Source organism: Castor canadensis, chromosome 11 (genome assembly GCF_047511655.1).
Source record: "Castor canadensis chromosome 11, mCasCan1.hap1v2, whole genome shotgun sequence".
Lineage (NCBI taxonomy): Eukaryota > Metazoa > Chordata > Mammalia > Rodentia > Castoridae > Castor > Castor canadensis.
Window position 1 is genome coordinate 14,073,198 of NC_133396.1, and position 23,754 is coordinate 14,096,951.

The 23,754-nt window shown below is 35.0% G+C and overlaps 1 protein-coding gene across 10 annotated transcripts in view; it reads left to right on the top strand.

The window, feature by feature from the left end:
- The window catches only part of Tanc2 (tetratricopeptide repeat, ankyrin repeat and coiled-coil containing 2), a 387,000-nt gene that overhangs the window by 104,650 nt on the left and 258,596 nt on the right, over positions 1–23,754 (top strand). For 7 of the 10 annotated variants that reach the window (XM_074045367.1, XM_074045366.1, XM_074045369.1 and 4 more), the window contains one exon: positions 16,103–16,285. In XM_074045367.1, the coding sequence (XP_073901468.1) occupies positions 16,103–16,285 (183 nt within the window). The remainder of the gene's footprint in view (positions 1–16,102; positions 16,286–23,754) is intronic. The other 3 variants (XM_074045371.1, XM_074045373.1, XM_074045374.1) reach the window with 1 other exon arrangement.

The window sequence follows — 23,754 nt, forward strand, 5'->3', positions numbered from 1 at the left end:
TCTTAGGAGTTTTTGTTGGAGTTTTTAGGGTCTTTAAGGTATGATCTTTAAGATCATGTTATCTGGGAATAGGGATAGTTTGACTATTTATTTATCTATTTGTATTCATTTTATTCCTTCTTCTTGCCTTATTGCTCTGGCTAGGAATTCCAGGACTATGTTGAATAGGAGTGGAGAAAGTGGACACCCTTGTCTTGTTCCTGACTTTAGGGAAAATGGTTTCAGTTTTTCCCCATTAAGTATGATGTTGGCTATAGGTTTGTTATATATGGCCTTTATAATGTTGAGGTACATTCCTTTTGTTCTTAGTTTCCTTAAAACTTTTTTCATGAAGTGGTATTCAGTGTTATTGAAGGCTTTTTTTGCATCTATTGAGATGATTTAGTGGTTTTTGTCTTTGCTTCTATTAATGTCCTATATTACATTTAATGATTTGTGTATGTTGAACCGTCCCTGCAACCCAGGGATGAAGTGGACTTGGTAATGGTGAATGATCTTTCTCATATTTTGTTGGATTCAGTTTGTCATTATTTTATTGAGATTTTTGTATCAGATAGAATGCAGGGGTATTTCAGTTTTCTTACATTTATTGAGGCTTGCTTTGTGCCCTAAGATATCCTCTGTTTTGGAGACAGTTCCATGAGGTGCTGAGAAGAATGTATATTTATTGTGTTATTGCTGGATGAGATATATGTAGACATCAGTTCAGTCCATTTGATCTATGGTGTCATTTAGGTCTAGGATTTCTTGGTTGATTTTTTTGTTTAGATGGCCTATCTATTGGTGATAGAGGGGTATTAAAGTCTCCACTGCCACTGTGTTGGGTTCCATACATGCTTTTAAGTCCTTTATTGTATGTTTAATGAAGTTGGGTGCACTAACAATTGTTTGCATTTAGGTTAATAATTGTTCTTTTTCATGTATTGCACCTTTTGTTAGTATGAAGTGACCTTCTTTGTCTCATTTGACCAATGTAAGTTTGAAGTCTACATTGTCTGATATAAGTTTTGCTACTCCTGCCTATTTTGGGGGGGCCATTAACTTGGTAAATCTTCTTCCAGCCTTTCACCTTAAGGCAGTGTTTATTTCTGTCAATAAGGTGGGTATCTTGTAAACAACAGATTGTCGGATCTTCCTTTTTAATGCATTTTGCCAAAGGTGTCTTGATGGAGGAGTTGAGTCCATTGACATTCATTGTTAATATTGATAGATATGTGGTGAATCCTGCCATTTAGTTGTTTTGTTGTTTAAGGATTTGAGTGTGTGTAGCTGAATCAGTGCTACTCTCTGATGACTTGTCTTTTCTTCTTGTGTGGTTTAGTACTTCCCATCCTCTTGTGGTTTTGTTTGCTTTCATCTTCTCTGTGCAGAATTTCTTGTAGAATCTTCTGTAGTGGTGGCTTGGTGGTCATATATTGTTTTAGTTTCTGTTTGTCATCAGTTTTGAATGATAGATTGCTGGGTAGAGTATACTAGTGCTGAAATTATTCTCATTCAGTGCCCAGAATACCTCACTCCATGCCCTTTTTGCCTTTAATGTTTCTGTTGAGAAATTTGCTGTTATTTTGATATGTTGTTTTTTTCTCTTTTACAGCTTTCAGTGCTCTTTCTCTGTTTTCTATGCTAGCTGTTTTAATGATAATATGCTGTGGGGAGGTTCTATTTTAGTGAAGTCTGTTTTGTGTCCTGGAGGCTTCCTGTACCTGAATGGGCAAATCTTTCTCAAGGTTTGGAGAATTTTCTGTTATTATTTTATTTAATATATTATGTGTCCCTTTGACTTGCACTTCAGTGCCCTTCCTCTCCTTCTTCAATGTCCATGATTCTCAGGTTTGGTCTTTTGATGGAGTCACTGAATTCTTGCATATTCCTTTCACAATTCTTGAGTTCTCTGACTAAATGTTCTGTTTGTTCTTTAATTTCGATTTTATATTTGAGCTCTGAGATTATGTCTTGTATTTGTTCTAGTCTGCTGGAGTGACCTAAGGGGACTCTTTATTTCCAGGATTTCTGTTTGATTCTTTTTTCTGATTTTTTTCCATATCTTTGTTTGAATCCTCTTTTATATTTTGTATTGTCTTCTTTATTTCATATATCTTTCTTTTTATAGTGTCCTTTGTTTCACTTCGGTGTTGAAAGTCCTGTCTGTGTTCATTTAGTTGTTTCTGTGTCTTCTTCTCACGTTCTTTATTTGTGTCTTGAAATTTCTTGAGTGCATCTTGTACTTTCTGGTTAACTGTGTATAGTGTCTTGTCTGTGAGTTTCTCAGTGACTCTTCCATGATTTCCTCTTGAGGGATTTGTTTTGTGGACATCACTGGGCTGATTAGTAACATTTATAATTATTTTATTGGGGTCAGGAACTGGGTATCCATTTTCTTAATTTCCCAATAAATCTTCCATTGAATTGTTTTTTTATTTGAGGAGTGTAGTTTCCTTCCCTTCTCCCCACTGCTCCCTTTGGTGCTGTGCAACTGTGTTCTTGATTGACTAGTTGGTGGTTTTTAATTGCCTGTTTTCTTTCCCTTGATTTAATTTTTGTATTGTGACTAACTTAATTGTTAATTAGGTTGATGTGCTGTTTCTGTTCCTGGCCTGGAGATGTAAATTAGCAATATCAAACTCACAGGTTCAATGCCAGACCAGTTATTTACCTATTGTATATAAAACCTCTTGGTGATAATATTTATAAAGAATGGGAGTTGGGTGAGGGGTAATGGTTGTTCAGCAAGAGATAGAAATTTGGGTAATTGGTAAAGGTGGCACTAAAAGGGAGGGCAGAAAGGGGCATGGATGGAGGAAGAGGAATAGGGGCTGCTGGGTTTTGTGGCCCTTGTGTGTGTTTGGGTATATTTATGCTGTTGTAGTGGAGGGTGCTTTTGTCAGGGATTGCAGGGGATTGGGGATGTGTACAGTTGATACAGTAGGCTAGTCAGTAGGTGGTCTGTAGGAGGGAGAGGTAATGTGACAGGTTGGAGAAGGATAGGAGGGGGAGGCAAAGATGGGAACAGAGTGGATGAGAAAGGGTATAAAGAGTCGTTGGGAGGGAGAGCAATGGATTGTAGCACAAGAAGAGGAGGGAAAGTGAAGAGGATAAGAATAGGTATAAGAAAATAGTGATAGTAAAGTTAATAATACAGGGAAAAAACAGGTAAAGCAACAACAAAAAGTTCAGTCTGCTTATTAAAAGTTCTGGACTTACTCCTTTGCTATCCAATCCTGATATGGGCGCTTAGTATTCTTGGGTTTGTGCAGAAGGGTACTGCTCCTCTTGTTGGGCTGCTTGGGGTGGAGATGGCTGGAGGGTTTTTTTAGTTTTTATTTTTCCACTTTCCTTGGTCTTATGGGCCAATCGGGAACCCTGAAGTGGTCTCACCAGGTGACTGGTTTGTGAGCAGTATTTGGTTCTTTCTGTCTACAGGGCAGGTTGCAATTGGGACCTGAGGTGACTCACTGCCAGTTAATGTAAGGTGGCTAGGTCTGTTGTTTTCACCAGGCAGCAGTTGCATTGTCCTACAGCTACACCTTGGCTGGTCAGCTCCTACCCCAGCAAGGTGGGGCAATTCAGTTTTGAATATAGTCCTCAGTCCTGTGAGACTAGCTCAGCAATCCACCATGGCTCGGCTTTGGGAGGTTGGCTTGTCACTCCATCTTTGCTGTCAGCCTTTGTTGCTTTTCCTGCCTTCCTCCACTGAGAGTTTAGCTCCTTGCCCCACTCCAGTTCTCCAGGGCAGCATTCCACCCCACCCCTGCTGTTGGTGTTAGATTACAATTCACTGTTCACACTTTTCAGTTTTGTTGGGGGGGGGTCAATCTGCCCAGGGGCTGTGCTGGATTATGTTCGCAGTGGGTGGGTAGGGAAGTCACATGTGGTACATGTTGCTCACCTGTTAGGTCTACAGGTTTATACAGGCAGCTTTGAAACTGGCTGGTGGGGAGAAATGACGTGCTGCTTTTCTCAAAGCAGACATTTCTGGGACTGGGTTCAGCAGGCAGTGGGGCATAGGGAGGCTCCTCACAGGTTAGGGGTCCAGGATGTCACAGAGTTCGATTGTGGTTGATGCTCTGTCTTCTGCTCATTGAAAGAACTGTTTGGTTTCTTTTGTTTTTGTCTTTAAATGATTTGAGTAGTAGGATAGTACTTGTTTCATAGAGAGAGTTTAGAAGTGTTTCTTTCCTTTCTATTTTGTGGAATAGCTTGAAAGGCATTGGTATTAGTTCTTTAAAGGTCTCATAGAACTCGATAGTGAATTCATCCAGACCTGGGCTCTTCTTTGTTGGGAGGCTTTTTGTTACTGCTTTAATCTCACTGATTGTTATACATCTGTTTAGGATTTTTATATCCTCAGTTCAATTTTGGTAGTTCATATCTGTTAGAAATAGACCTATTTGGTCTAGATTTTCCAATTTTTTGGAATACAGCTTTTCAAAATATTCCTTAATGATCCTCTGGATTTCATTGGTACCTGTTGTCCTCTTTCATCTGCAATTTCATTGATTTGGCTCTTCTCTCTTTTGGTTACCTTGGCTAAGATTTTGTTAATCTTGTTTATCTTTTCAAAGAACCAACTCTTTGTTTCATTGATCCTTTGTATTGTTCTTTTCTTGTTCTGCTGTGATCTTTATTATTTTTTTCCTTCTACCAAATTTGTGTTTGACTTGTTCTTACTTTTTTAAGATCTTGAGGTACCCCTTTAGGTCTTTATTTGAGATCTCTCTGATTTTTTTAAATACAGGCACTCATAAGCTTCTAAGTTGTATCATAAGGTACAACTAACTGCCTTTGTTGTATCCCACAGATTCTGGTAAGTGGTGTTTGCATTTTCATTTTATTTTAGAAATTTGTTAACCCTCCCCCTGTGTTTTCATCCACCCCACTGATTGTTAAAAAATGTATTGATCAATCTCCATGTGTGTGTATATTTTCTGTAGTTTTTTTGGTGTGGACTTCTAATTTTATTTGATTGTGATCTGAAAAGGCACAAAAATTGTTTTTTTTTTTTTGTATTTGGTAAGACTTTTTTATAGTCTAAAATATCTGTTTTGGAGTTTCATGGCTGGGAAGTTGGAAGTTACATGGGCTGCTGGGAAAAACATGTATTCTGGAGCTGTTGGATAGATATTCTGTAGATGTGTGTTAAGTTTGTTTGATCTGTGGTGTAGCTTAATTCTGACATTTCTTGTTAGTTTTTCAAATAGATAATCTGTTGGTGAGCATGAGGGATTGAAGTCACCCATTATCACTGTATGGGGACCTGTCTGTCCCTTTATGTCCAGTAATTTTTGTTTCATGAAATTGGATGAACCAATGTTCAGTGCATGTATATTTATAATCATTATATATTCTTGATAAGTTGTTCCCTACATTAACATGTAGTGGCCCTCTTTGTCTTTTCTGACTAATTTTTCTTGTAGTCTGCTTTGTCAGGTATGCATTCCTGACAAAGGAATTCCAACTTGTTTTTGTTTCCAAAAACTATTCCAACTTGTTTTTGTTTCCATGTCCTTTGAATATTAATTTTCATCCTTTCACTTTCAGTCTTTGCCAGTGAAATTTGTTTCTTTTAGACAGCAAACTGTTGGATCTTGTTTTTAATCCATGTTAACCAACTTGTGGCTTTTATTATGAATGTTAAGACCATTTTTTTATTATAAATTTTTTATTAGGATCTATTCATTATATGGGGGGGACAATTCCGGTTAGACTTTTGTATATTATTCACATTGCCCCCATCATCTCCTTCTCTCACCCCCTTCCCCACTCTACTTAAAGCAATTGCAAGAGGATTTTTAGTTCTGTTTCATGTAAGTATATGAAGTCGATCAATAATATACCATCACCTTAATCTCCTTCCTTCACCCTTCCCCCTGTCACTAGTTCCCCACTGAGCCACGCACACCCTGTGCCTGTTTTACAGTCCTGATTTTAGTTATTAATAGTTAAGTTCATGTTCAAAGGAGTGTCTCACTGTATTCCCACTGTGGGTATGCTTTACTTTGGTCTGTTCCATCCTTTCAAATATTTTCCCTTACCCATATACCTCCCATCCCCCGTTTTTCAACAGTTTTCAATACACATCCTTATATCCTCTACCTTCACATCTTATGGTATGTGATATTTCTGATGCTCTATCATTCTCTTTTCCTTTCCCTCTTTCCCTGAGTTCCTTAGAGTAGTTCCACTGTTACGAACATGTTTTACATCTGGGTTTGTATATGATCATGCTTGTTTTTGTGTATATGTTTATCTTTGGATCTATCCTCCATGTATGAGAGAAAACATGCATGTTTTGTGTTTCTGATCTTGGCTAACTTCACTTAACATGATGTCGTCCAATTGCGTACATTTACCTTCAAACCCTTGTCATTATTCCTTGTGGCCAAGTAATTCTCCACTGTGTATATGTACCACAATTTCATGATCAATCATTCATCAGTTGTAGGGCATCTGGGTTGTTTTCCAGAGCTTGGCTACTGTGAATAGTGCTGCAAAGAACATTCACATAGAGGTGTCTCTCCTGTACCTTGTAAGACCATTTTTATTTAGGGTTATTATTGAGAATTCCATGGTAATTCCTGTTTTGTTGCTTTTTTTTTTCCTGGTTCATTTTAGTATGCTTTTTTTTTTTTTTTTTTTCATTTTTCTTTTATTATTCATATGTGCATACAAGGCTTGGTTTATTTCTCCCCCCTGACCCCACCCCCTCCCTTACCACCCACTCCACCCCCTCCCGCTTAGTATGCTTTGTTATTTTCTTTCTCCCTTCTTCATCTTAGAAGTTTGCTGGTTTATTGAATTGATAATGTTTGATTCTTTCCTAATTGTCATTTGTTTATCTATTCTCATGAGGTGTATTTTTTGTGAGTTTTTGTGATTGTGTCTTTCTTCCTCACTTGGGTATAAGATTCCTTTAACATATAATGCAGTGGTGGGTTAGTGGTCATGGATTTCTTTTTTTTTTCTTATCTTTGAAGGCCTTTTATTTCTTCCATCAATTTTGAAGGATGATTTTGTTGGATATAGTAATGTTAGTTGGACTAACATTATTTTGTTAGTTTGTTATTTTGTTTCAGGACTTGATGTATACCATTTCATGCTGTCCTGGCTTTTAGGATTTGTGTTGAGGTCTGATGTAATTCTAATGAGCTTACCTTTGTAAGTAACTTGGAGCTTCTCCATTGGGCCTTTCAATAGTCTTTCCTTATTCTTGTCACTTGGCACTTTAATTATAATGTGATGTGGGAAAGTTCTTTTCTGCTTATGTCTATTTAGGGTTCTAAATCCCTCCTCTACTTGGATGTCTGTATCTTCCCATGGATTTGGGAAATTTTCTGCTATAATTTCATTGAGTTGTTTTCCTGTGAATTTAGTTTCTATCTCGGCTCATTCTTCTACTCTTAAGTTTGGTTTCTTGATTATGTCCTAGAGCTCCTGAAAGTTATGTACACAATTGGTTTTTTTTTTTTATTGTTTTCTGAATGTAATAAATCCTCAACCTTGTCGTCAATCCCTGATATTCTTTCTTCTGCTTGATCTAGTCTTTTGGTGGCTTTTCAATTAGTTTTTATTGGATTTACTTAACTTTTCATTTCCAAGAGTTCTTATTTATTTTCAGAATCTCTATCTCATGAATGTGTCATCTAAGTCTTAAAGTGAGTTCTTTACTTCATTCATCTGTTTAGATGTCTCCTCTTTGAGGTCACTGGTCATTTAAAAAATTGACTTTTGTATTCTTTGGCATTTTAACCATTTGAATCAGTTATTAAGGAGTTATGACTTTTGGAGGAGTAACATCGCCTTGCTTTTAACACTTCTTGTGTTTCTTTATTGCATTTTATGCATCTGTGGGAATGGATAGCTCTTCAGTTTTATATGGGCAGCCTTCTCTTGAGGTCTCAATCCCCACTACCACTCAGTAGAGGAAGTAGACCATTGTAACTAGAAGTCAAAAAACAAAATTTTAAAGCTAGCAGTGTGGCTCAAGTGGTAGAACACCTGCCTAGCAAGCACAAGGCACTTAATTCAAACTCCACTACATCAAAAAAAAAAAAAAAAAGAAAGAAAAAGAAAAAAGACCAATTTTTTAGGTACAGGAAAAAGCATTTGGAAACAACAGCTACACCCCTACTAAGGATAAAAAAGAAAGAAGCCAAGATAATGTGTTAGTTACTTTTACATAGATGTGAACCAGTACCTTACAGAAACAAGTTAGGGAGGAAGGTTTTATTTTGGCTTGCAGTTTTAGAGGGTTCTGTCCATGCTCATTTGGGTGCATGTTATTGGGCTTGTTGTGAGAGAGAACATAATGGCAATAGGACCATGTGTGGTAGAGGAGAACTGTTCACCTCATAGCAGATAGGAAGCAGAGAGAAATAGACAAGAAAGGGCTGGGACAGTAGGATCTGCATCCAAGTGACCTACTTCCTTCAGCTAGGCACTACTTCCTAAAGTTTCCGAGCCTCCTAAAATAGCACCACCAGCTAGGGAGCCAGCGTTTCATACATGAACCTGTGAGGAGACATTTCATATTCAAATGACAGCTATAATTATATATATTCTGTAATTCAAACAATTATAGAATAAATTAGAAATGTAAAAATTAGTAAAGCTAGGGGTGGTGGAATGGCTCACACCATAGAGAGCCTGCCTAGCAAGCTCGAGGCCCTGAGTTCAAACTCCAGTACAGCCAAAATAAATAAATAAATAAAAAGTTGTTTAAAAAAATTAGTAAAGCTAGAAGTATTACTGATTAAGTAATAAAAGGGGAGAATGGTGGAATCAAAAAAGAAGCAAAATAGGAAAGAGGAAAAGTAACGGAATGAATGTATGAGAAATAGTAGAGAAAACAAAATACAAGAAATACAGAGTAAAACAAAAAAAAATAAGAAGAAAGAAAGAAAAAAAACCTCTAGTCAGTACTTTTTCCTACTTACTGAAAACATGATAGAGACACTTTGCTCTTTCCCAGACTTCTCCTTTTGCAGTTTTGGGGTGTGTGTTTGTGTGTGTGTGTGTTGACTTTTTTTCCTATCTTTCTGGCTTTTTTCTCTTAAACCAGAAAGGGTTATTTGCAGGCTGAGCTCTGCTCTGCCTTTCCTGCTGTGGTGAGGTAGTTACTATAATTGCTGCTGGGTTGAATTCTTGCCTGTGTTTTGTGTATGCAGTCCTAGCTCTCCAGTGAGTATAGGAGCCACTGTCAAGCTGCTCCTATGGCCTGAGTCTGTGTACTGCCTGGTTGGATGCCCCTTACACCAGAGGCCCTCTGTCAGTATGAGTGTGAATATGGGAAATGTCCTAGTACTGTCTCTGTTTCTACCAAATGTCTTTGGGGCTTTGAGAGTGCAGAAGTAGTCAAACCAAAGCAGTTTGCTTTCATGGGGTGAGGTGTAAGCACTGAGTGATCATGTATACTCTGGCCATGCCAGTCTGTTCCAGCCCTCTCCCCACTTGTACTCACACACAGGGGTCTGTGTCTTCTTCCTAGAGGTCAGGCTGCAGTTCCAAATGTAAACACTCTCTGCTTCCTACTTGCAACATTGTATCTCCCAACACATAGACCTGTGTCCCTGGGTCTGCATCCAAGTCACAAGCAATCTCTTGGGCCCACACTGATTCTCATAGTGATCATTCATTTACCTTGGCATTGGTGAAGGGAAGCCTTTGGCACTTGGAGAGATAAAAATGCAGGGGCTTCTGCTGCCCCTGCTGAAAGGTGTGACTAGAAGACCTTTCTTAACATGGTGTCATATCACAGCACCAGTGAGCAAACTAGGAAGTGCAGGGGGCTTCTTCTCCATCATGTGTTTGTTACAGGGATCACAGATCTGTCTTAAAGTGTATAGTTGTAGAGTGCCAGACCATGTGCCTCTGGTGTTTGCTAAGGCTTTCCTTTTCTTTTTGCTTAAAGCCCCACTGGAGAAGTTTCTCCCCCTTTCCTACCATGTTACCTAGGTCCTGATGTCAGAGTCCTTTGTTTTCTTGACAAATCTGAAGTTGAGTATTTCTGAGATTTACCTGGGCTCTGTTTACTGTTGCACTCCTATGCCTTACTACTGCTCTCCATTTCTCCCTATAGCTACGCATTTAATATTTTGTTTCAGACTTGAGGGAGGCTAAATAAATTAATTTAAAAAATTAAAAAATCCTGGCTGTCTCAAATCTGCCACCTTCCCCACTTCTGTTTCATGTTTTGATACTATTTTGATGGTGCTGGTTTTAAGATTTTTTTTTATTTACCAAGTGCCCATTGCTAGTATATAGAAAGACACTAAGATTCTTTTATATCTTTGTAACCTGTGAATTTGCCTGGATCAGTTATATTTTTTTCTAATAGTCTTTCTAGATAACCTTAAAATTTTCTACATAGGCAGTCATATTGTCTGACTATATAATTCTGTACTAGATGTTAAACTTCTTTAGGTGTGTTTCCTGCCCAATTTATGGATGGGAGAATGTTAGAGTCACAGGGAAAACTCCAACTTAAAAGGGCATTTGGAATACATAACTTATTCCTAAGCTATTTAAAATCCCTTTGATTTTAGTGTTCAGTTACATATTTTCTCCTTGTGTACTTAGACTTTTCTTGATATACTACACATAGTACACTAGTCCAACGAATTATCACCAAATAAACATATCATGCTGGAGGCTTTGGATTTTTAAGTTTTATTTGTGTTTACTTATGTAAATTGAAATAGTAGTTAATTCTCTAGAATAGACATTGCCTTCAGCTAAAGCATTTCTTTATTAACTTGAACTTTTATATCTAATAATCAGCTCTGTTAAATACCAGGTTTTTCTTAATGATAGCTAAAATTTTAATCAAATCATAATTACTCTCACCATTTCATAGATGTTCATATCCTTGGGGTTTCTTAGCTTCACTTTTGAATGTTTAATTGCCAGGTAGCCAGGTTAGGTATATTTTTTTTCCCTGCCAAATTAGCAGTTTTTTTTGATTCTGCCATATCTTCACCACATTATCTCAGTAACTTTCAATTTGGTCACTGAAACAGGAAAAGTAGTAAGAAAGAGAACAGTAGAAAATAAGAATTGAAATATGGAATACTAGTTAATGTCATCTTACGTGTTTGATAAATTGGATTCCCAATTTTTTTAATTTCCTTTATGTTACAAAATTATACACCCATTCCTTTTGCTATCCAGTGTTGTGGTAGCTCCCACTAGTATGGGCCAAGTATATTTTACTTCCCCATTACCACTATTCTTGACTGCTTGACTTGCTTGTTCCAGTGTCTTGTATGTGCTGCTGTGATTTAACTTAGCCTTCTGTGCTCCTCTGATCCACTATGATAAGAGCATGCCCCATGTATTCACTTGCCGCTGTTGTGGAAGGGCCCAGTGTTAAAGACACATGGGTGTGGTTCTGAACCTGACTATAAATCTAACCCATCCCTTTCAAATCCATTGTAAACCAGCTGAACCACAATCTGCAGACTCATGAACATAAAGCAAATCTGTTGTAAACTACTGAGATTTTGAAGTTTGCTAGTTACCAAAGAGAAACTAATATACAATCATAATCTGTGAATGCTCACCATTTCTTTACTTGAGGTTTATACTTCTCTTAATAGCATTAGTGAGTTCAAACACAATTTATAGGACAGAGATGATGGAAGAAAACGTTTCTAAGCAGAAAAGTGAACTAGGACAACCAAACTGGACTAATTGCAGTATGATTCCTTAAGGAGTATTACTAGATTCTAAAATTATCAGCTAATTTTTAACTGTGGAAAAATTCAAATGAAAAGTGGTACTTCACTAAATCAAATTCATTCTTTTAGATATATTGCTTTGAAAAAATCTAACATTGAATTTTCCTCAATAAAGGCATTCCTTAGTTAGGGAATTACACTAATGGTTTGTCTCTTTCTGTATAAGTCCATAGAGTACTATAGTTCCATATAAATAAATCTTATCTATTCATCAAAGCCTAATGATTAGAAATCTGTTATGAGAAACAGACTTGAAAAATGGTCTTGGAGATAAGATATCTGATCAGAGTTCCAGAAACAGAGAAAAGGATAGCTGGAAGAGAAGAATTAGCTAACATAGTAACCAAAGGGCCAAGAAAAGGAAAAAGTTAAGACATATCCTAGTGAAATTTCTAAAATGCAAGAATAAGGGATAAATTTTTGGTTTCTCCAACAGAAGTTTGGAGGAAGATTAATAGTTATCTGGACTAAGGTGGTGGTAGGAAGAAGTAGAGAGAAAGAATATGGCAGATTTGAAATGTATTTTGGGTTGATGATCTGCAGAACTGATAACGCATTGTTGCATTCTAGATTGAATAAATTTGTGGTTGTGGTAAATATGTAATTATTTTTGAGATAAAATCCACATACCATAAAATTGACCATTTTAAAGTGTACTCTTAGTGGCTATGAGTACATTTATTATGGTACAAACATTACTGTAATTTACCCTGAAAGAAAACCTCATACATTTTAGGTAGTTACTCTCATTCTGTCTTCCTCCTAACTCCTGGAAAACACTAGTCTACTTTGTGTCTTCCTAGATTTGCTTCTCCTAAACATTTCATATAAATGGAATCATGTAACACCTGGCCTTTTGTGACTATCTTTTTGCACTTAGCATTATGTTTTCAAGATTTTTCTTTGTTGTAGCATGAATCAAGCCATCATTTGTTTTATGACTAAATAATACTCTATTGTATAGATATACTACCTATTTATCTGTTCATTAGTTAATGACATTTAGATGGTTTTTACATTTTGGCTATTATGAGTAATGCTGCTATGAATGTTCACGTTCAAGTTTTTGCTTGAAAACCTGTTTGTGGTGTTTTGAGGTATATACACAGGAATGGAAGGGCTGGGTCATATGATAATTCTGTGTTTTAATTTTAGAGGGATCACTTGTTTCACAGAGCAGCAGCACCCACTTACATTCCTACCATCAGTGTATGAGGGAACTAATTACTTCACATTCTCACCAACATTTTTTTGTCTTTTTAAAAAATTAGACCCATCTCAGTGGGTATGAAGTAGTATCTAAAGTAGTATCTCATTTTGGCTTTGATTTGCTTTTCTAGAATGGTGGTTAAGCATATTTTCATTTGCTCATGGACACTTCCTATTTCTTTGGAGAAATGTCTTTTCAAGTCTATTTACCATATTTTTATTGTGTTGTCATTTTGTTGCTGAGTTGTAAGAGTTTTATGCTATGCATACTTGACCCTTATAAATGATTTGCAAATATTTTCTCCCATTCTGAGAGTTGTATTTTATTTTTCCACCATTTTAATTTTTATTAGCATACATTAGTAGTACAAGAGGAGTTTACTGTGATAATTTCATAGAGCATATTGTGAACAAGTTCACCCCCTCTATTATATTCCCTTGACACCATTACACAGTATTTGGTGTATTTCATTATGTTATCTCCTTTCCCCCCTCTCCTCTCCTGTTCATTTACTCCTTTTATTTTCATGTCCCATTATTATTACTTTTATTACCATTTTAGGTCTAGATTCTGTATATGCGTGAAAAATGTGCAATATTTGGCCTTTTGAACTTGGCTTATCTTGCTCAATATGATGATACCCAGTCCATTCATTTTCCTGGAAACAACATAATTTTGTTCTTTTTTATGGGTGACTAATACTCCAACTCGCGCGCACGTTGTGTGTGTGTGTGTCACATCTTCTTTATATATGTAAAGATATATAGATATATGTATGTATCTCTCTTGTATGTTGACTTGACTTCTTCAGATATATGCCCAAGAGTGGTTTTGCAGAGTCATAAGGTCACTCTATTTTTAAATTTTTGAAGAACTTCCATATAAAAGTTGCATTAGTTCAAATGCCAACCAACAATGTATGAGGGCTCCCTCCATCCCTATCCTCACCAGCATTTGTGGTCTGTTTTCTTGATGACTGGGGTAGGATGGAATATCATTGTTTTGATTTGTATTTCCTTTATGGTTAAAGGTGTTGAATATTTCTTCATGTATTTTGGCCATTTGTACTTCTTCTAAGAACTGTCTGTTCAGTTCATTTGCCCATTTATTAATTGGATTGTTTGTTCTTTTGATGTTTAATTTTTTGAGCTCTTTGAATCTTGAATAGCTGGCAAGCGTTTTTCTCCATTCTGTGGGTTGTCTTTCATTATAGTAATTGTTTTCTTTGATGTACGGAAGCTTTCTAATTTGATGCAATCCTATTTGTTAATTTCTTGCTCTTGCTTCCTTGGAAGAAAGTAGTGGCCTATGCATATATCTTCCAGTGCTTCTTCCTAGTGTTTTCCTATAGTAGCATCAGGTCTTAAATTAAGATCTTTGATCCATATTGAATTGATTTTTGTATGGAGTAGAGATAAGGGTCTGGTTTCAGTCTTCTACATGAAGATAAATGGTTTTCCCTTCGCCATTTGTTGAAGAGGTAAGTGTTGTAGTTTTCTTTTCCTTTTTTAAATGTTTACCTTGTCACAAATTTTTATTGAAGGGAGTTGGAGCATTAAGTCCTTCCCCAGGATCAGCCCATAGGCTAAAGTCATGGTTAAGGTCACCAGGCTAGGATAGGTCTACAAATTTGTAGCATACAAATTATTTTTTCTTATTATTTGGTTCACCTTACCCCTAGAGTATGGTTTATAGGCCTAGGCTATATTTTCTTGATAGTATCTTTTCATGAACATTATTTTTATGAAATCAGTTTTTTTCTTTTATTGCTGTGTTTTTGGTATCATTTATCTAAGAATCCATTTCCATTCTTTTGACTCTCCACTCATCATTCTAATATTTTCTTCTGATTTATCTTACAGTTTACTAATTCTCTCTTCATTTATGTTAACCTACCTTTAAATTCATCTATTACAATTTAAGTTTTTTAGTTTTAATTTTGTTAAAATCACAAACTTTCACTTTCTAAATATATTTAACGCATTGTTTTAAATTCTGTGTCTTCTTGTTCCATACTTTATATTTCCTGAAGGACTATTTCTAGTTTATATGGTTTTCCTGACTCCTTTTAAGTTACTTCATCTGTGTTATTGTTATTAAAGGCCATTTGCTGTATATGATAAATTATGTAAATAATTCGAGACCCATGATGATGATGTCTTCCTCTAAGATTTGTATTTGTTTGGGGTGGTCCTAGCAGTCCAATACTGCCTTCATTAAATTTTGTGGAAGATATTTTTAACTAAGCTTTACTGCATGTAAAGGCCAGTCTTGGTTTAGTCTTACTTACTTCTTCAGACTTTGAATGAAAGTGTTGGAGTTTTATCAGCTTCCCTCCTTCATACTTCCCTCCTTCAGACTTTCAGTAGATTATAATATTTTGTCCTTTCAATCTATAAAACTGTCAATAGCTTCTTAGCCTCTCCAGTACCACTAAGTAAAAAGTAGCAACTGCTAGGCTTCAGTCTTTAACTTGTAATTCTTTATCGTGCTGTTAATTCTCTACTGCCTTTAGGAAGATTTGTTAAAAACATACAGTTCTAGTTTTTCTTAGGGAAAAGTTGATCTGAGGTACATAATCTGTTATTACTAAGAGTGGAAGTCAAGATCATGTAATTTATTCTTTTTAAGAGATTTGAGCTGATTCAAAGAATCACCCTGTAAATAATGTCAGTCTTACCCACTTGTATGTTTATGTAGTTGTTTTTTTTTTTTGTTTTTTTTTTTGCGGGGGGGAAAGGGAAAAAGAAATAGAGTTATAAAATTCTACTAGCAATTCCACATTGTTAAGTAGATAAATACCTTCTTTCACATTCCTTCAGGAAAAATAAAAAGATCATTGCTCTGATTTTAACAGTTGTTGTGTTATACTATAATTATTTTGTTATGTGACTTCATTTCTCATAAGATGGTTAGCTCCCTTATAAGAAGGAACCCTATTTTATTGGTCTCCAGTTTCTTAGTGCTATACCTGGAGTTGAATACTCAGTAAGTGTATAAATGAATGTATGTGTTGAAAATGCTTTATTTGGTTTATCACAATGAAAATCAACATTGGTGTATACACTGTTCTGAATCACTCTAAAAGATATATTTTAGTGGAGGAAGAGGAATCTTTGCTTAACAGCTCTTTTGTACCATGCTTTTCTATTAACAGGTGGCATCTCCACAGAAAGCGACTGTGCTTTTGAGCCAGACTATGCTGTTCCACCACTTCCAGTGAGTGAAGGTATGCAGCACATTCGGATTATGGAGGGCATGTCTCGCTCTCTTCCATCCTCCCCCTTACTCACACATCAGTCTATCAGTGTTCGGCTCCAACCTGTGAAGAAGTTAACTGGTAAGGACTTTGCCTGAATTTAGTATGTTTTTAACAGGAAACCTAACAATATGACACTTGAGGTCATATCAGATGTGTTTATGTGCATCTTTAGGTGTTTCCTCTTTGGCATTCTTGGAAAGTGGAGCTCCTGCTGGTTTTAATTTAGAGAACTAGAGAACAGCACTTAGTTTGACAGATTGATGTATTTATTTTCTAAGTGACCCATCTGTTGTGGTCATATTTTTCTAGGTTTTTAGGAAGTTTCTGGTTTTGCCAGAATACACTGTTGTTCTGATTTCATTTATCAGCTTGTTCATGTCAGATTAACAGATGGAGACATTGTAATTTTAGGACTGTTAGCACTTGGAAGTTCAGCAAAGGTACATCAGTCATATTTTTGTTTGAAATCATGATTTGTATATTTCATGTCTACTTTTAAAAGTTGATTTAGATACTTTTCTCTCCATAGGGTCCAATTACAATTTGTAGGTCATTTACTATAATTCATAAGTTGTAGATTGGACTGATGTTGAATATCATTTAACAATTTATATAATTCATTCAGATGAAGTTGTTAGGTGCAAAACTAAGTCTTTTAAAATGAACTTTTCCTTTTAAATTTTTCAGGGAAGAAGTTTTAAGGTATTATTGAAAAATACTTATGTGTAAAAATATGTAAGGCTAGGTTATTTTGTTAGATTTCTTTGAACATCAGTATATTTTTTAAAAAGCATTTAAGAGCATATATTAATGATATATAACAGTGGGATTCATTCTGACATTTTCAAGCAGTATATTCTTGATGTCAATCAGTTGATTGGTATTGATGGATTATGATTGCAGGGAGGCATGAAATTAAGGGTGCATTGATGGTTTCTTGTGTGCCTGGTATTGAGCTAGAGAGCAGGGAGATTAAGTTATCATTATGACAATTCAAAAGAAAATGAAAGGCAGAAGGAAATGGGATTTTTAGGCTTCTAAGTAGAATGAAACATTCACTGTTTATAATTTACATCAAAATAATAGTGTTTATTTTGTAATTCCATAAAATGTAAGTTTTGCCTCTTTACATTGCTTACTCTATTTTAGAGTACTGTGAGTATCTCTAAGTACTCTAAAGTATTGACTCTTGGAACATGAGATAAAATTCAGAAAAATAGACTAATAGCCTAAAATACTGGTTTCCTTTTGAAGTCTAAAAGTTTAATAAATTTTCTGTGATTATGCATGAATGAAACTTCATTGATTATCTCCTTTTTTGCAGTTAAAAGTATTACACAAATACAAAATATAATAGATGTTATGTGATTTGCTTCATTTTACATGTATTTACATGTTTTGGAAGAAGTAGCAAGAAAAGTGCAGTTTTCATGCAGAAGTAGACTGCCTAAGGTTTTGGTGGTACCACTGTCCTGCTCAGTTGCCTATCCCAATTTGAATTGCAGCTTAAATATGCAACCTTTTATTAAAAGATAAAACCCATTAATAACAAAATCAGTAACATTCTTAGTGTCATACAAGGGGTATAGTTGGTAATGACATGTATGAACTATTGAGTTTTTATAGGTTTTGAAGTGTGTGGAACTCTCAAATAGTTTTACTTACTGAAGATTGTCAGAGGCCTAATAATTAAAAATTTATAACGCATTATAAGGTCTCTGAATGAAAAATATCTATTTCCTAAGAGAACATGCCATGAAAATGTTTCCATGGCCACTTTTCTCCCAAGTGAAGCAAATGATAAAAATGTTCTGGTTTAACCTGGAATGAATGAAATTACTTTAAATTTAAAATGAAACCCCTAGATTACTAAGGATTTATAAGATTACTTATCAGTTATTCTTCCTTTTCTAATTATGTTTCATTATAAATACGTAAAAGGAAAGTTGAATGGTGAAAGATTAGCTGACCATAAAAAAATATCCTCCAGAGAATGCTTCTTACTTGGTATTAGTTACCAAAATGCACTAATTTAATGAGACCATTAGGGATATACTTACTAACTTACCCATTTCTGTGCATTTAAACTTTCAAGTGCCTATGTTCATTGTATTCATCTTACCAACCAAATTGAATAAGCAGAGCCAGAGTAGTTAGCCTGTTTTATTTCCTTTATGGCTTTATAACATTAGATCTTCTATGTCTAGTACATGTAAGATAGTTTGCACTCATTATCCATCAGTGCTTTTTACTCAGTCATTGAACACATACTTATTTAGGGCTTACCATATAACCAGGCACTGCTCTAGATATAATAGAGTAGTTCAAAAAATAATTAAGGTCCCTGCTTCAAGATTTTTATATTTTTATTGGGAGGGAGAGTGATAATAGACACATAGCCAATAAATAAATAATTTTAGGTAGCAACAAGTACTATAAAGCCGTAGAATAGGAAATGGGATACAGAGAGACTTGTGGAAATAGGGTTTCTTCCTATGGAATAATCAAAGAGAGTCAGAAAAGGAGATGCTTGACCTGAGATCTGACTAAAGCAGACCCTGCCATGGGATCAGCTGAGCTTTGACCCTTCCAGACAGAGGGAACAGCCCAAACAAAACTCCTAAAGAAGAAGTGAGCATGACATACTCAATGAAGATAGTCAAGTGTAGCTTAAGCAAAGTATGTCCATGTGGAAAGTAGTAGAAAATGAGTTGAAGAGTTATGCAGAAGCTCATTTAGAGTCATGGTAAGAAGCCTACTTTGATTGTGGGATTTTAAGTAGAGGAGGAATGGGAAGTAATAGGATCCTATTTACTTTTTAATTGGGTCTTATTGGCAAGTATGTAGAGAATACAGTGTGAATGACTAGATTATCCTTTGTTCCTTAATCTTGTATATGTTTTCCTGATCTTTAATCATTGTTAACTTCCAACAAGGTAGGCACTTATATTTTCATCTTAAAAGATATTACAAAGGAGTCACGTTTTCCTATCATTGTTCTTGTATAACTTTTGTACTCTTAGCATATTGATTTTAGTCCTTCAACACAGGTGTATAGGAAGACTCACTTACAGAAATAAGTTCATTTTCAAATACTTTGATTCAGCTGTAGTCAGTGAGAATAGGGAAAGGCCTGTTGAAGAATAGATGCACATAATTTGGAATTTTAAAATTAAAATGTATATGAACTTCACTCCATTCAGTATAAAAACAAATTTATACAGCAGACGTGTTGAGAGAGACACAGGCTCTGTGGTCACACTGCTTGAGTTTTGTATCCCAGCTCTGAGTTAGTCATTTAATCACCATGTGCTTCCATTTCTTCATCTACAAAATGGGGATGGCAATAATATGACCTATAGTGGGTCATAGTATTCTTATGGTGATCACATTGTTTAATACATATGTTAAATTATATTTTGGTAAATATTAGATACTTAGAAAATATTAGCTATCATTGTTAAAATTTAAGTTTGGTAACAAATTTTTAAAAAATTGCTTTTAATATTAGATACCAGTTGGAACTTTAAAATTTCATAGGTTTTTAAGGAGCTGGCTGGGCATGTTGGCTTACACGTATAATCCCAGCACGTAGAAGAGATCAGTTGTATTTAGGGTGGTATGGCTGTAGACAGTCCCAGCACTTAAGAGTCTGAGGTAGAAGGATTATAAACCAGCCCACATTATATAGAAAGACCTTGTCTCAAAAAATACTTTATATATTTTTAAAATCATATTTTAATAAGCAGTAGCAAAAATAATAAGAGCAATTTTCATTTGAATGCCTTCTGTATGGCATTCAGTTATTAGCTATTATATTCACGTGTAACTCCATTTCATAGATTAGTAAACTAAGTCATAGAGAGGTAAATGTCATGCTAAAAGGAAACTATATTGAAGATGGTATAGCTAGATGATCTCATTTTATCAATAAGAAAATTGAAGTTTAGAAAAGTTAAGTACCTTCTCCATGGCATTTGGTATATTACGGTTTTTTTGTTCAAATAACAGAAGATGCAGACAAATGGATTAAGCAATAAAGGGAAACTAGAAGACCTAGAGGTTGGGCAGTCTTCATGGTTCACTTGACTTGGTTGTGTATTGCTGTGCATTAGGGGAGATAGGGAACAGGGTGTGCAGAGACATGTTGTTGGTCCCACTTATTCCCAAATTCTTATTCAGTGCTCTTTCTAGGATTTAAAAAAAATATCATAAAGCTCTTTAGCATTTCTTAGCCTATAGATAATTTGAGTGTCAGTAGTTCTTCAATTTCTATTTAATTTATACTTGTCACAATGCACATAAACCTTGACACAGCAATTTCATTGCTAAAGGTTTATTTTACAAATAAAGTTAAAGAGGTTTGAAAATGAATATGTGTGTATGCACATCTGTATATCTAGTATTGTTTATATACTAAAAATCTAATTACTAATAGTAGGAATCCATGTGTGTTGTAAATTGTGTATTTATGTACACAAATATATACTTATCTATTTGGTGCAGATAAGTTACAGATAGTAACTTTTACTCAGAAAAGTGGGAGAGGGACCACGTGGGTTTAGTTGTTTACTTTTTAAATTTTTGGTAATTTTTACCATGTGAAAAATAGAAAATGTCATAAGATGTGCTATAATAAACTTTCTGTTGAATCTTGCTCAAATTCACTTAAAGTCTCTGTATTTTAGTTCCCTTGTTTCTAAAATAAGAATAATAATAACAGTATGTACCTCAGAGGACCAATAGAATTAGATGAGTGAGTTCATTTAAAGCTTATAAGACAGTGTCTGACATAGAGCAAGTAATCAAAATATTAAGCACAATTACTACAATTTCTAAAGAGATTTGCGTATCGAATTTCTGCCAGCAATGTCAAATATGTGTTCTGAACTTTTGGAAAGTGGGTTTCAAGTTCTTAAGTACCTTAAGCAAATCCTTCCACTTTCCTGATAAATAGTCCTCATATACTAACATCAAATAGATTCCTATCTGATCTAGGGAAAATTTTTTGGACTAATTTTAAAAGTATTTGCTGCCAATAGATTAGAATGATCATGTGGCAATCCAATTTGGATAGTAAACAGTCATAGTAACTGACCTGATTTGTAGTAAGCCTAGAGACATTTGAGATACAAGCTGCAGCCAAAATACTGTTTTTCTCATGGAACAAATGGAAACATTTACTTACTTCAGAGACATCCTGGAAGAATCATTGTAAAGCCCCTTTGACTTAAAAAGGGGCTGTCTGTACATGGAATTATTCTGCATGGTCTCATATGTGATAGTATACTTATGATATGTTAACAGACAGATTTTCCTTACCTTGAAATTTTGGAAAACATTGGGATTCAAACTGTAGTATTATGAATTTTATTATTAGAAAAAAATATATGATTGCTGTGATTAAATAAAATTTATTAAACATACAACCTAGCATATAAGCATTGAGTAAATGCTACTTCTCATTTCTGACATGGATAAAATGGAAACATAGCCTTGTTTTATAGACATCTTTAGAAAATTATTTTAAAAACTAGTTTGAAAATATAAAGGGCCTACAAGTAATATTAGTCTACACAGTCTGTTTTATTTAGGTATATTCATACTTCAGCATATGAGTACATATCTTGTAATTTTGGGGAAAACATTGGATATAGTGAATTTTATTAGATTAAACAACGTAGCTGGGCACCAGTGGCTCATGCCTAGCTACTCAGGAGGCGGAGACCAGAAGAATCATGGTTTGAAGCCAACCCGGGCACATAGTTTGTAAGACCCTATTTTGATAAAACCCATCACAAAAAAAGGGCTAGTGGAGTGGCTCAAGGTGTAGGCTCTGAGTTCAAGCCTCAGTACCACAAAAAAAAAAAAAAAAGAAGAAGAAAAAATGTGTGCTAGCCTTACTTTTACCACTGGTAACTGTTAGGTACCACATATGTTAATAAGGTTAAATAAGGAAATATGTATAAAGACTTGTATGATCTTTGGAATAATAATACTAAGTAAACTGTTAGGTCTAGACCTCATTCAGTTACTGTTTCTAATTCAATTTCAATTTCTATCTATTGCTAATTTAGATTCTCTATTTATGGATTAAAGATTAGGTTGCTTTAAATACCAAGATTAATTAAGTAAAAAGTATGGCAAAAACAAGTCCCCTTACTGCCATTTCTGACCCTGTGAAGAGATTATTTCTGTAGTATTCCCAAACAAAGGTAGAGAATGTTGAGAATTATTACTTAAGTCAATATAGATAATTTTAGTTATTGTTAGTTACTATTGTTTAAAAGCCATTTTTTAACCATGTCAAAGTGGTTAAAAAAAGATTCATTCAGGACCTGTTGTAATAGGAGAAAAAGACTTCAGTATAAAACAGGGCTCAATTCCAAATACAGTAAAGAATGCTGGGAGCTTATAGCCAAAGAAGAGAGTGGGGTATAGGAGGATAGTAGGAGGATAGAAATTTATTAAGAGAACTTGTAAGAATTATGGAGGTTGCCAGGGTGGTCAGATGCCAAGGGTGGGGAGATTCTTACTAAACTCAGTTACCAGGATTCTTGCTACAACTGTGCTAGACAGGCCTAGGCTCAGAGGAGCCTGACCAAAGTTTGCTTTGCCACTGTGTACATTATAAGCACCTAAATAGAAACAGAAATTAACAAATGAAGAATTCTTTTGAGATATTTATAGACACTAGATTTTACAACATAATTCAATCTGCTGTTTTTCAGTTTTATGGGGACTTAAGCATTTGGATACAAGAAAATAATTTTCTAATTTTTTTCATATTTGAATGGAGGTCACTCAAGCAGAGTGGAAATATTATTTATAGTACTCTACTTATAACTGAAATATTTATAGCAGCTGTAGTATTGTTATGTGTATTTCATTGAAATATAGTAGCCCTGTCTTTCTACTATTCAGCCGCAAGTAAGGAACATTTCCAGAAATATCAAAATAAGCCTTAATGGAAAAAGAGCCAAGATAATAAATCACTTACATTTTTAAAACATGGAATGATTTCATTTGTTAGGTTGGATGATGTATAAGATTATGCTAGAAATTGTGACAGAAGAAAAGGAAATGATAAAAAAAACATAAAAGATAACACAAGAAGTCAAGTAAAATGAAATAAGTCAGTAGTCACGTGAAGGATGATTATTGTAAATTTCCTGAAAAAGACAGGAAGCATCGTAAAACCAAAAGAGAATAAGCTTGCAAATAAAGGGATGGAAAATATATGCTAGGCAAATGTTAAAGCATTATTTGCAATCATATCAAACAATTTTTTAAATACAGAAAATAATTAGAGCAAACAATTTGGTATTTTATGCAGGCAAAGTTCATGAAATAAATATTAACAAGTATTGGTCCCTTATGCATAAAAAGCATGACATCAAAATATGTAAAGCAACTCAAGAGGAGTGAAAATGTACATTCATGTCAAAACTTGTGTACAGAAAGAAAACTTGCATAGACATGTTCATAATAGCCAAAAAGTGAAAACAGCTTGAATGTTCATCAGCTGATGGACAGATAAAATGTGG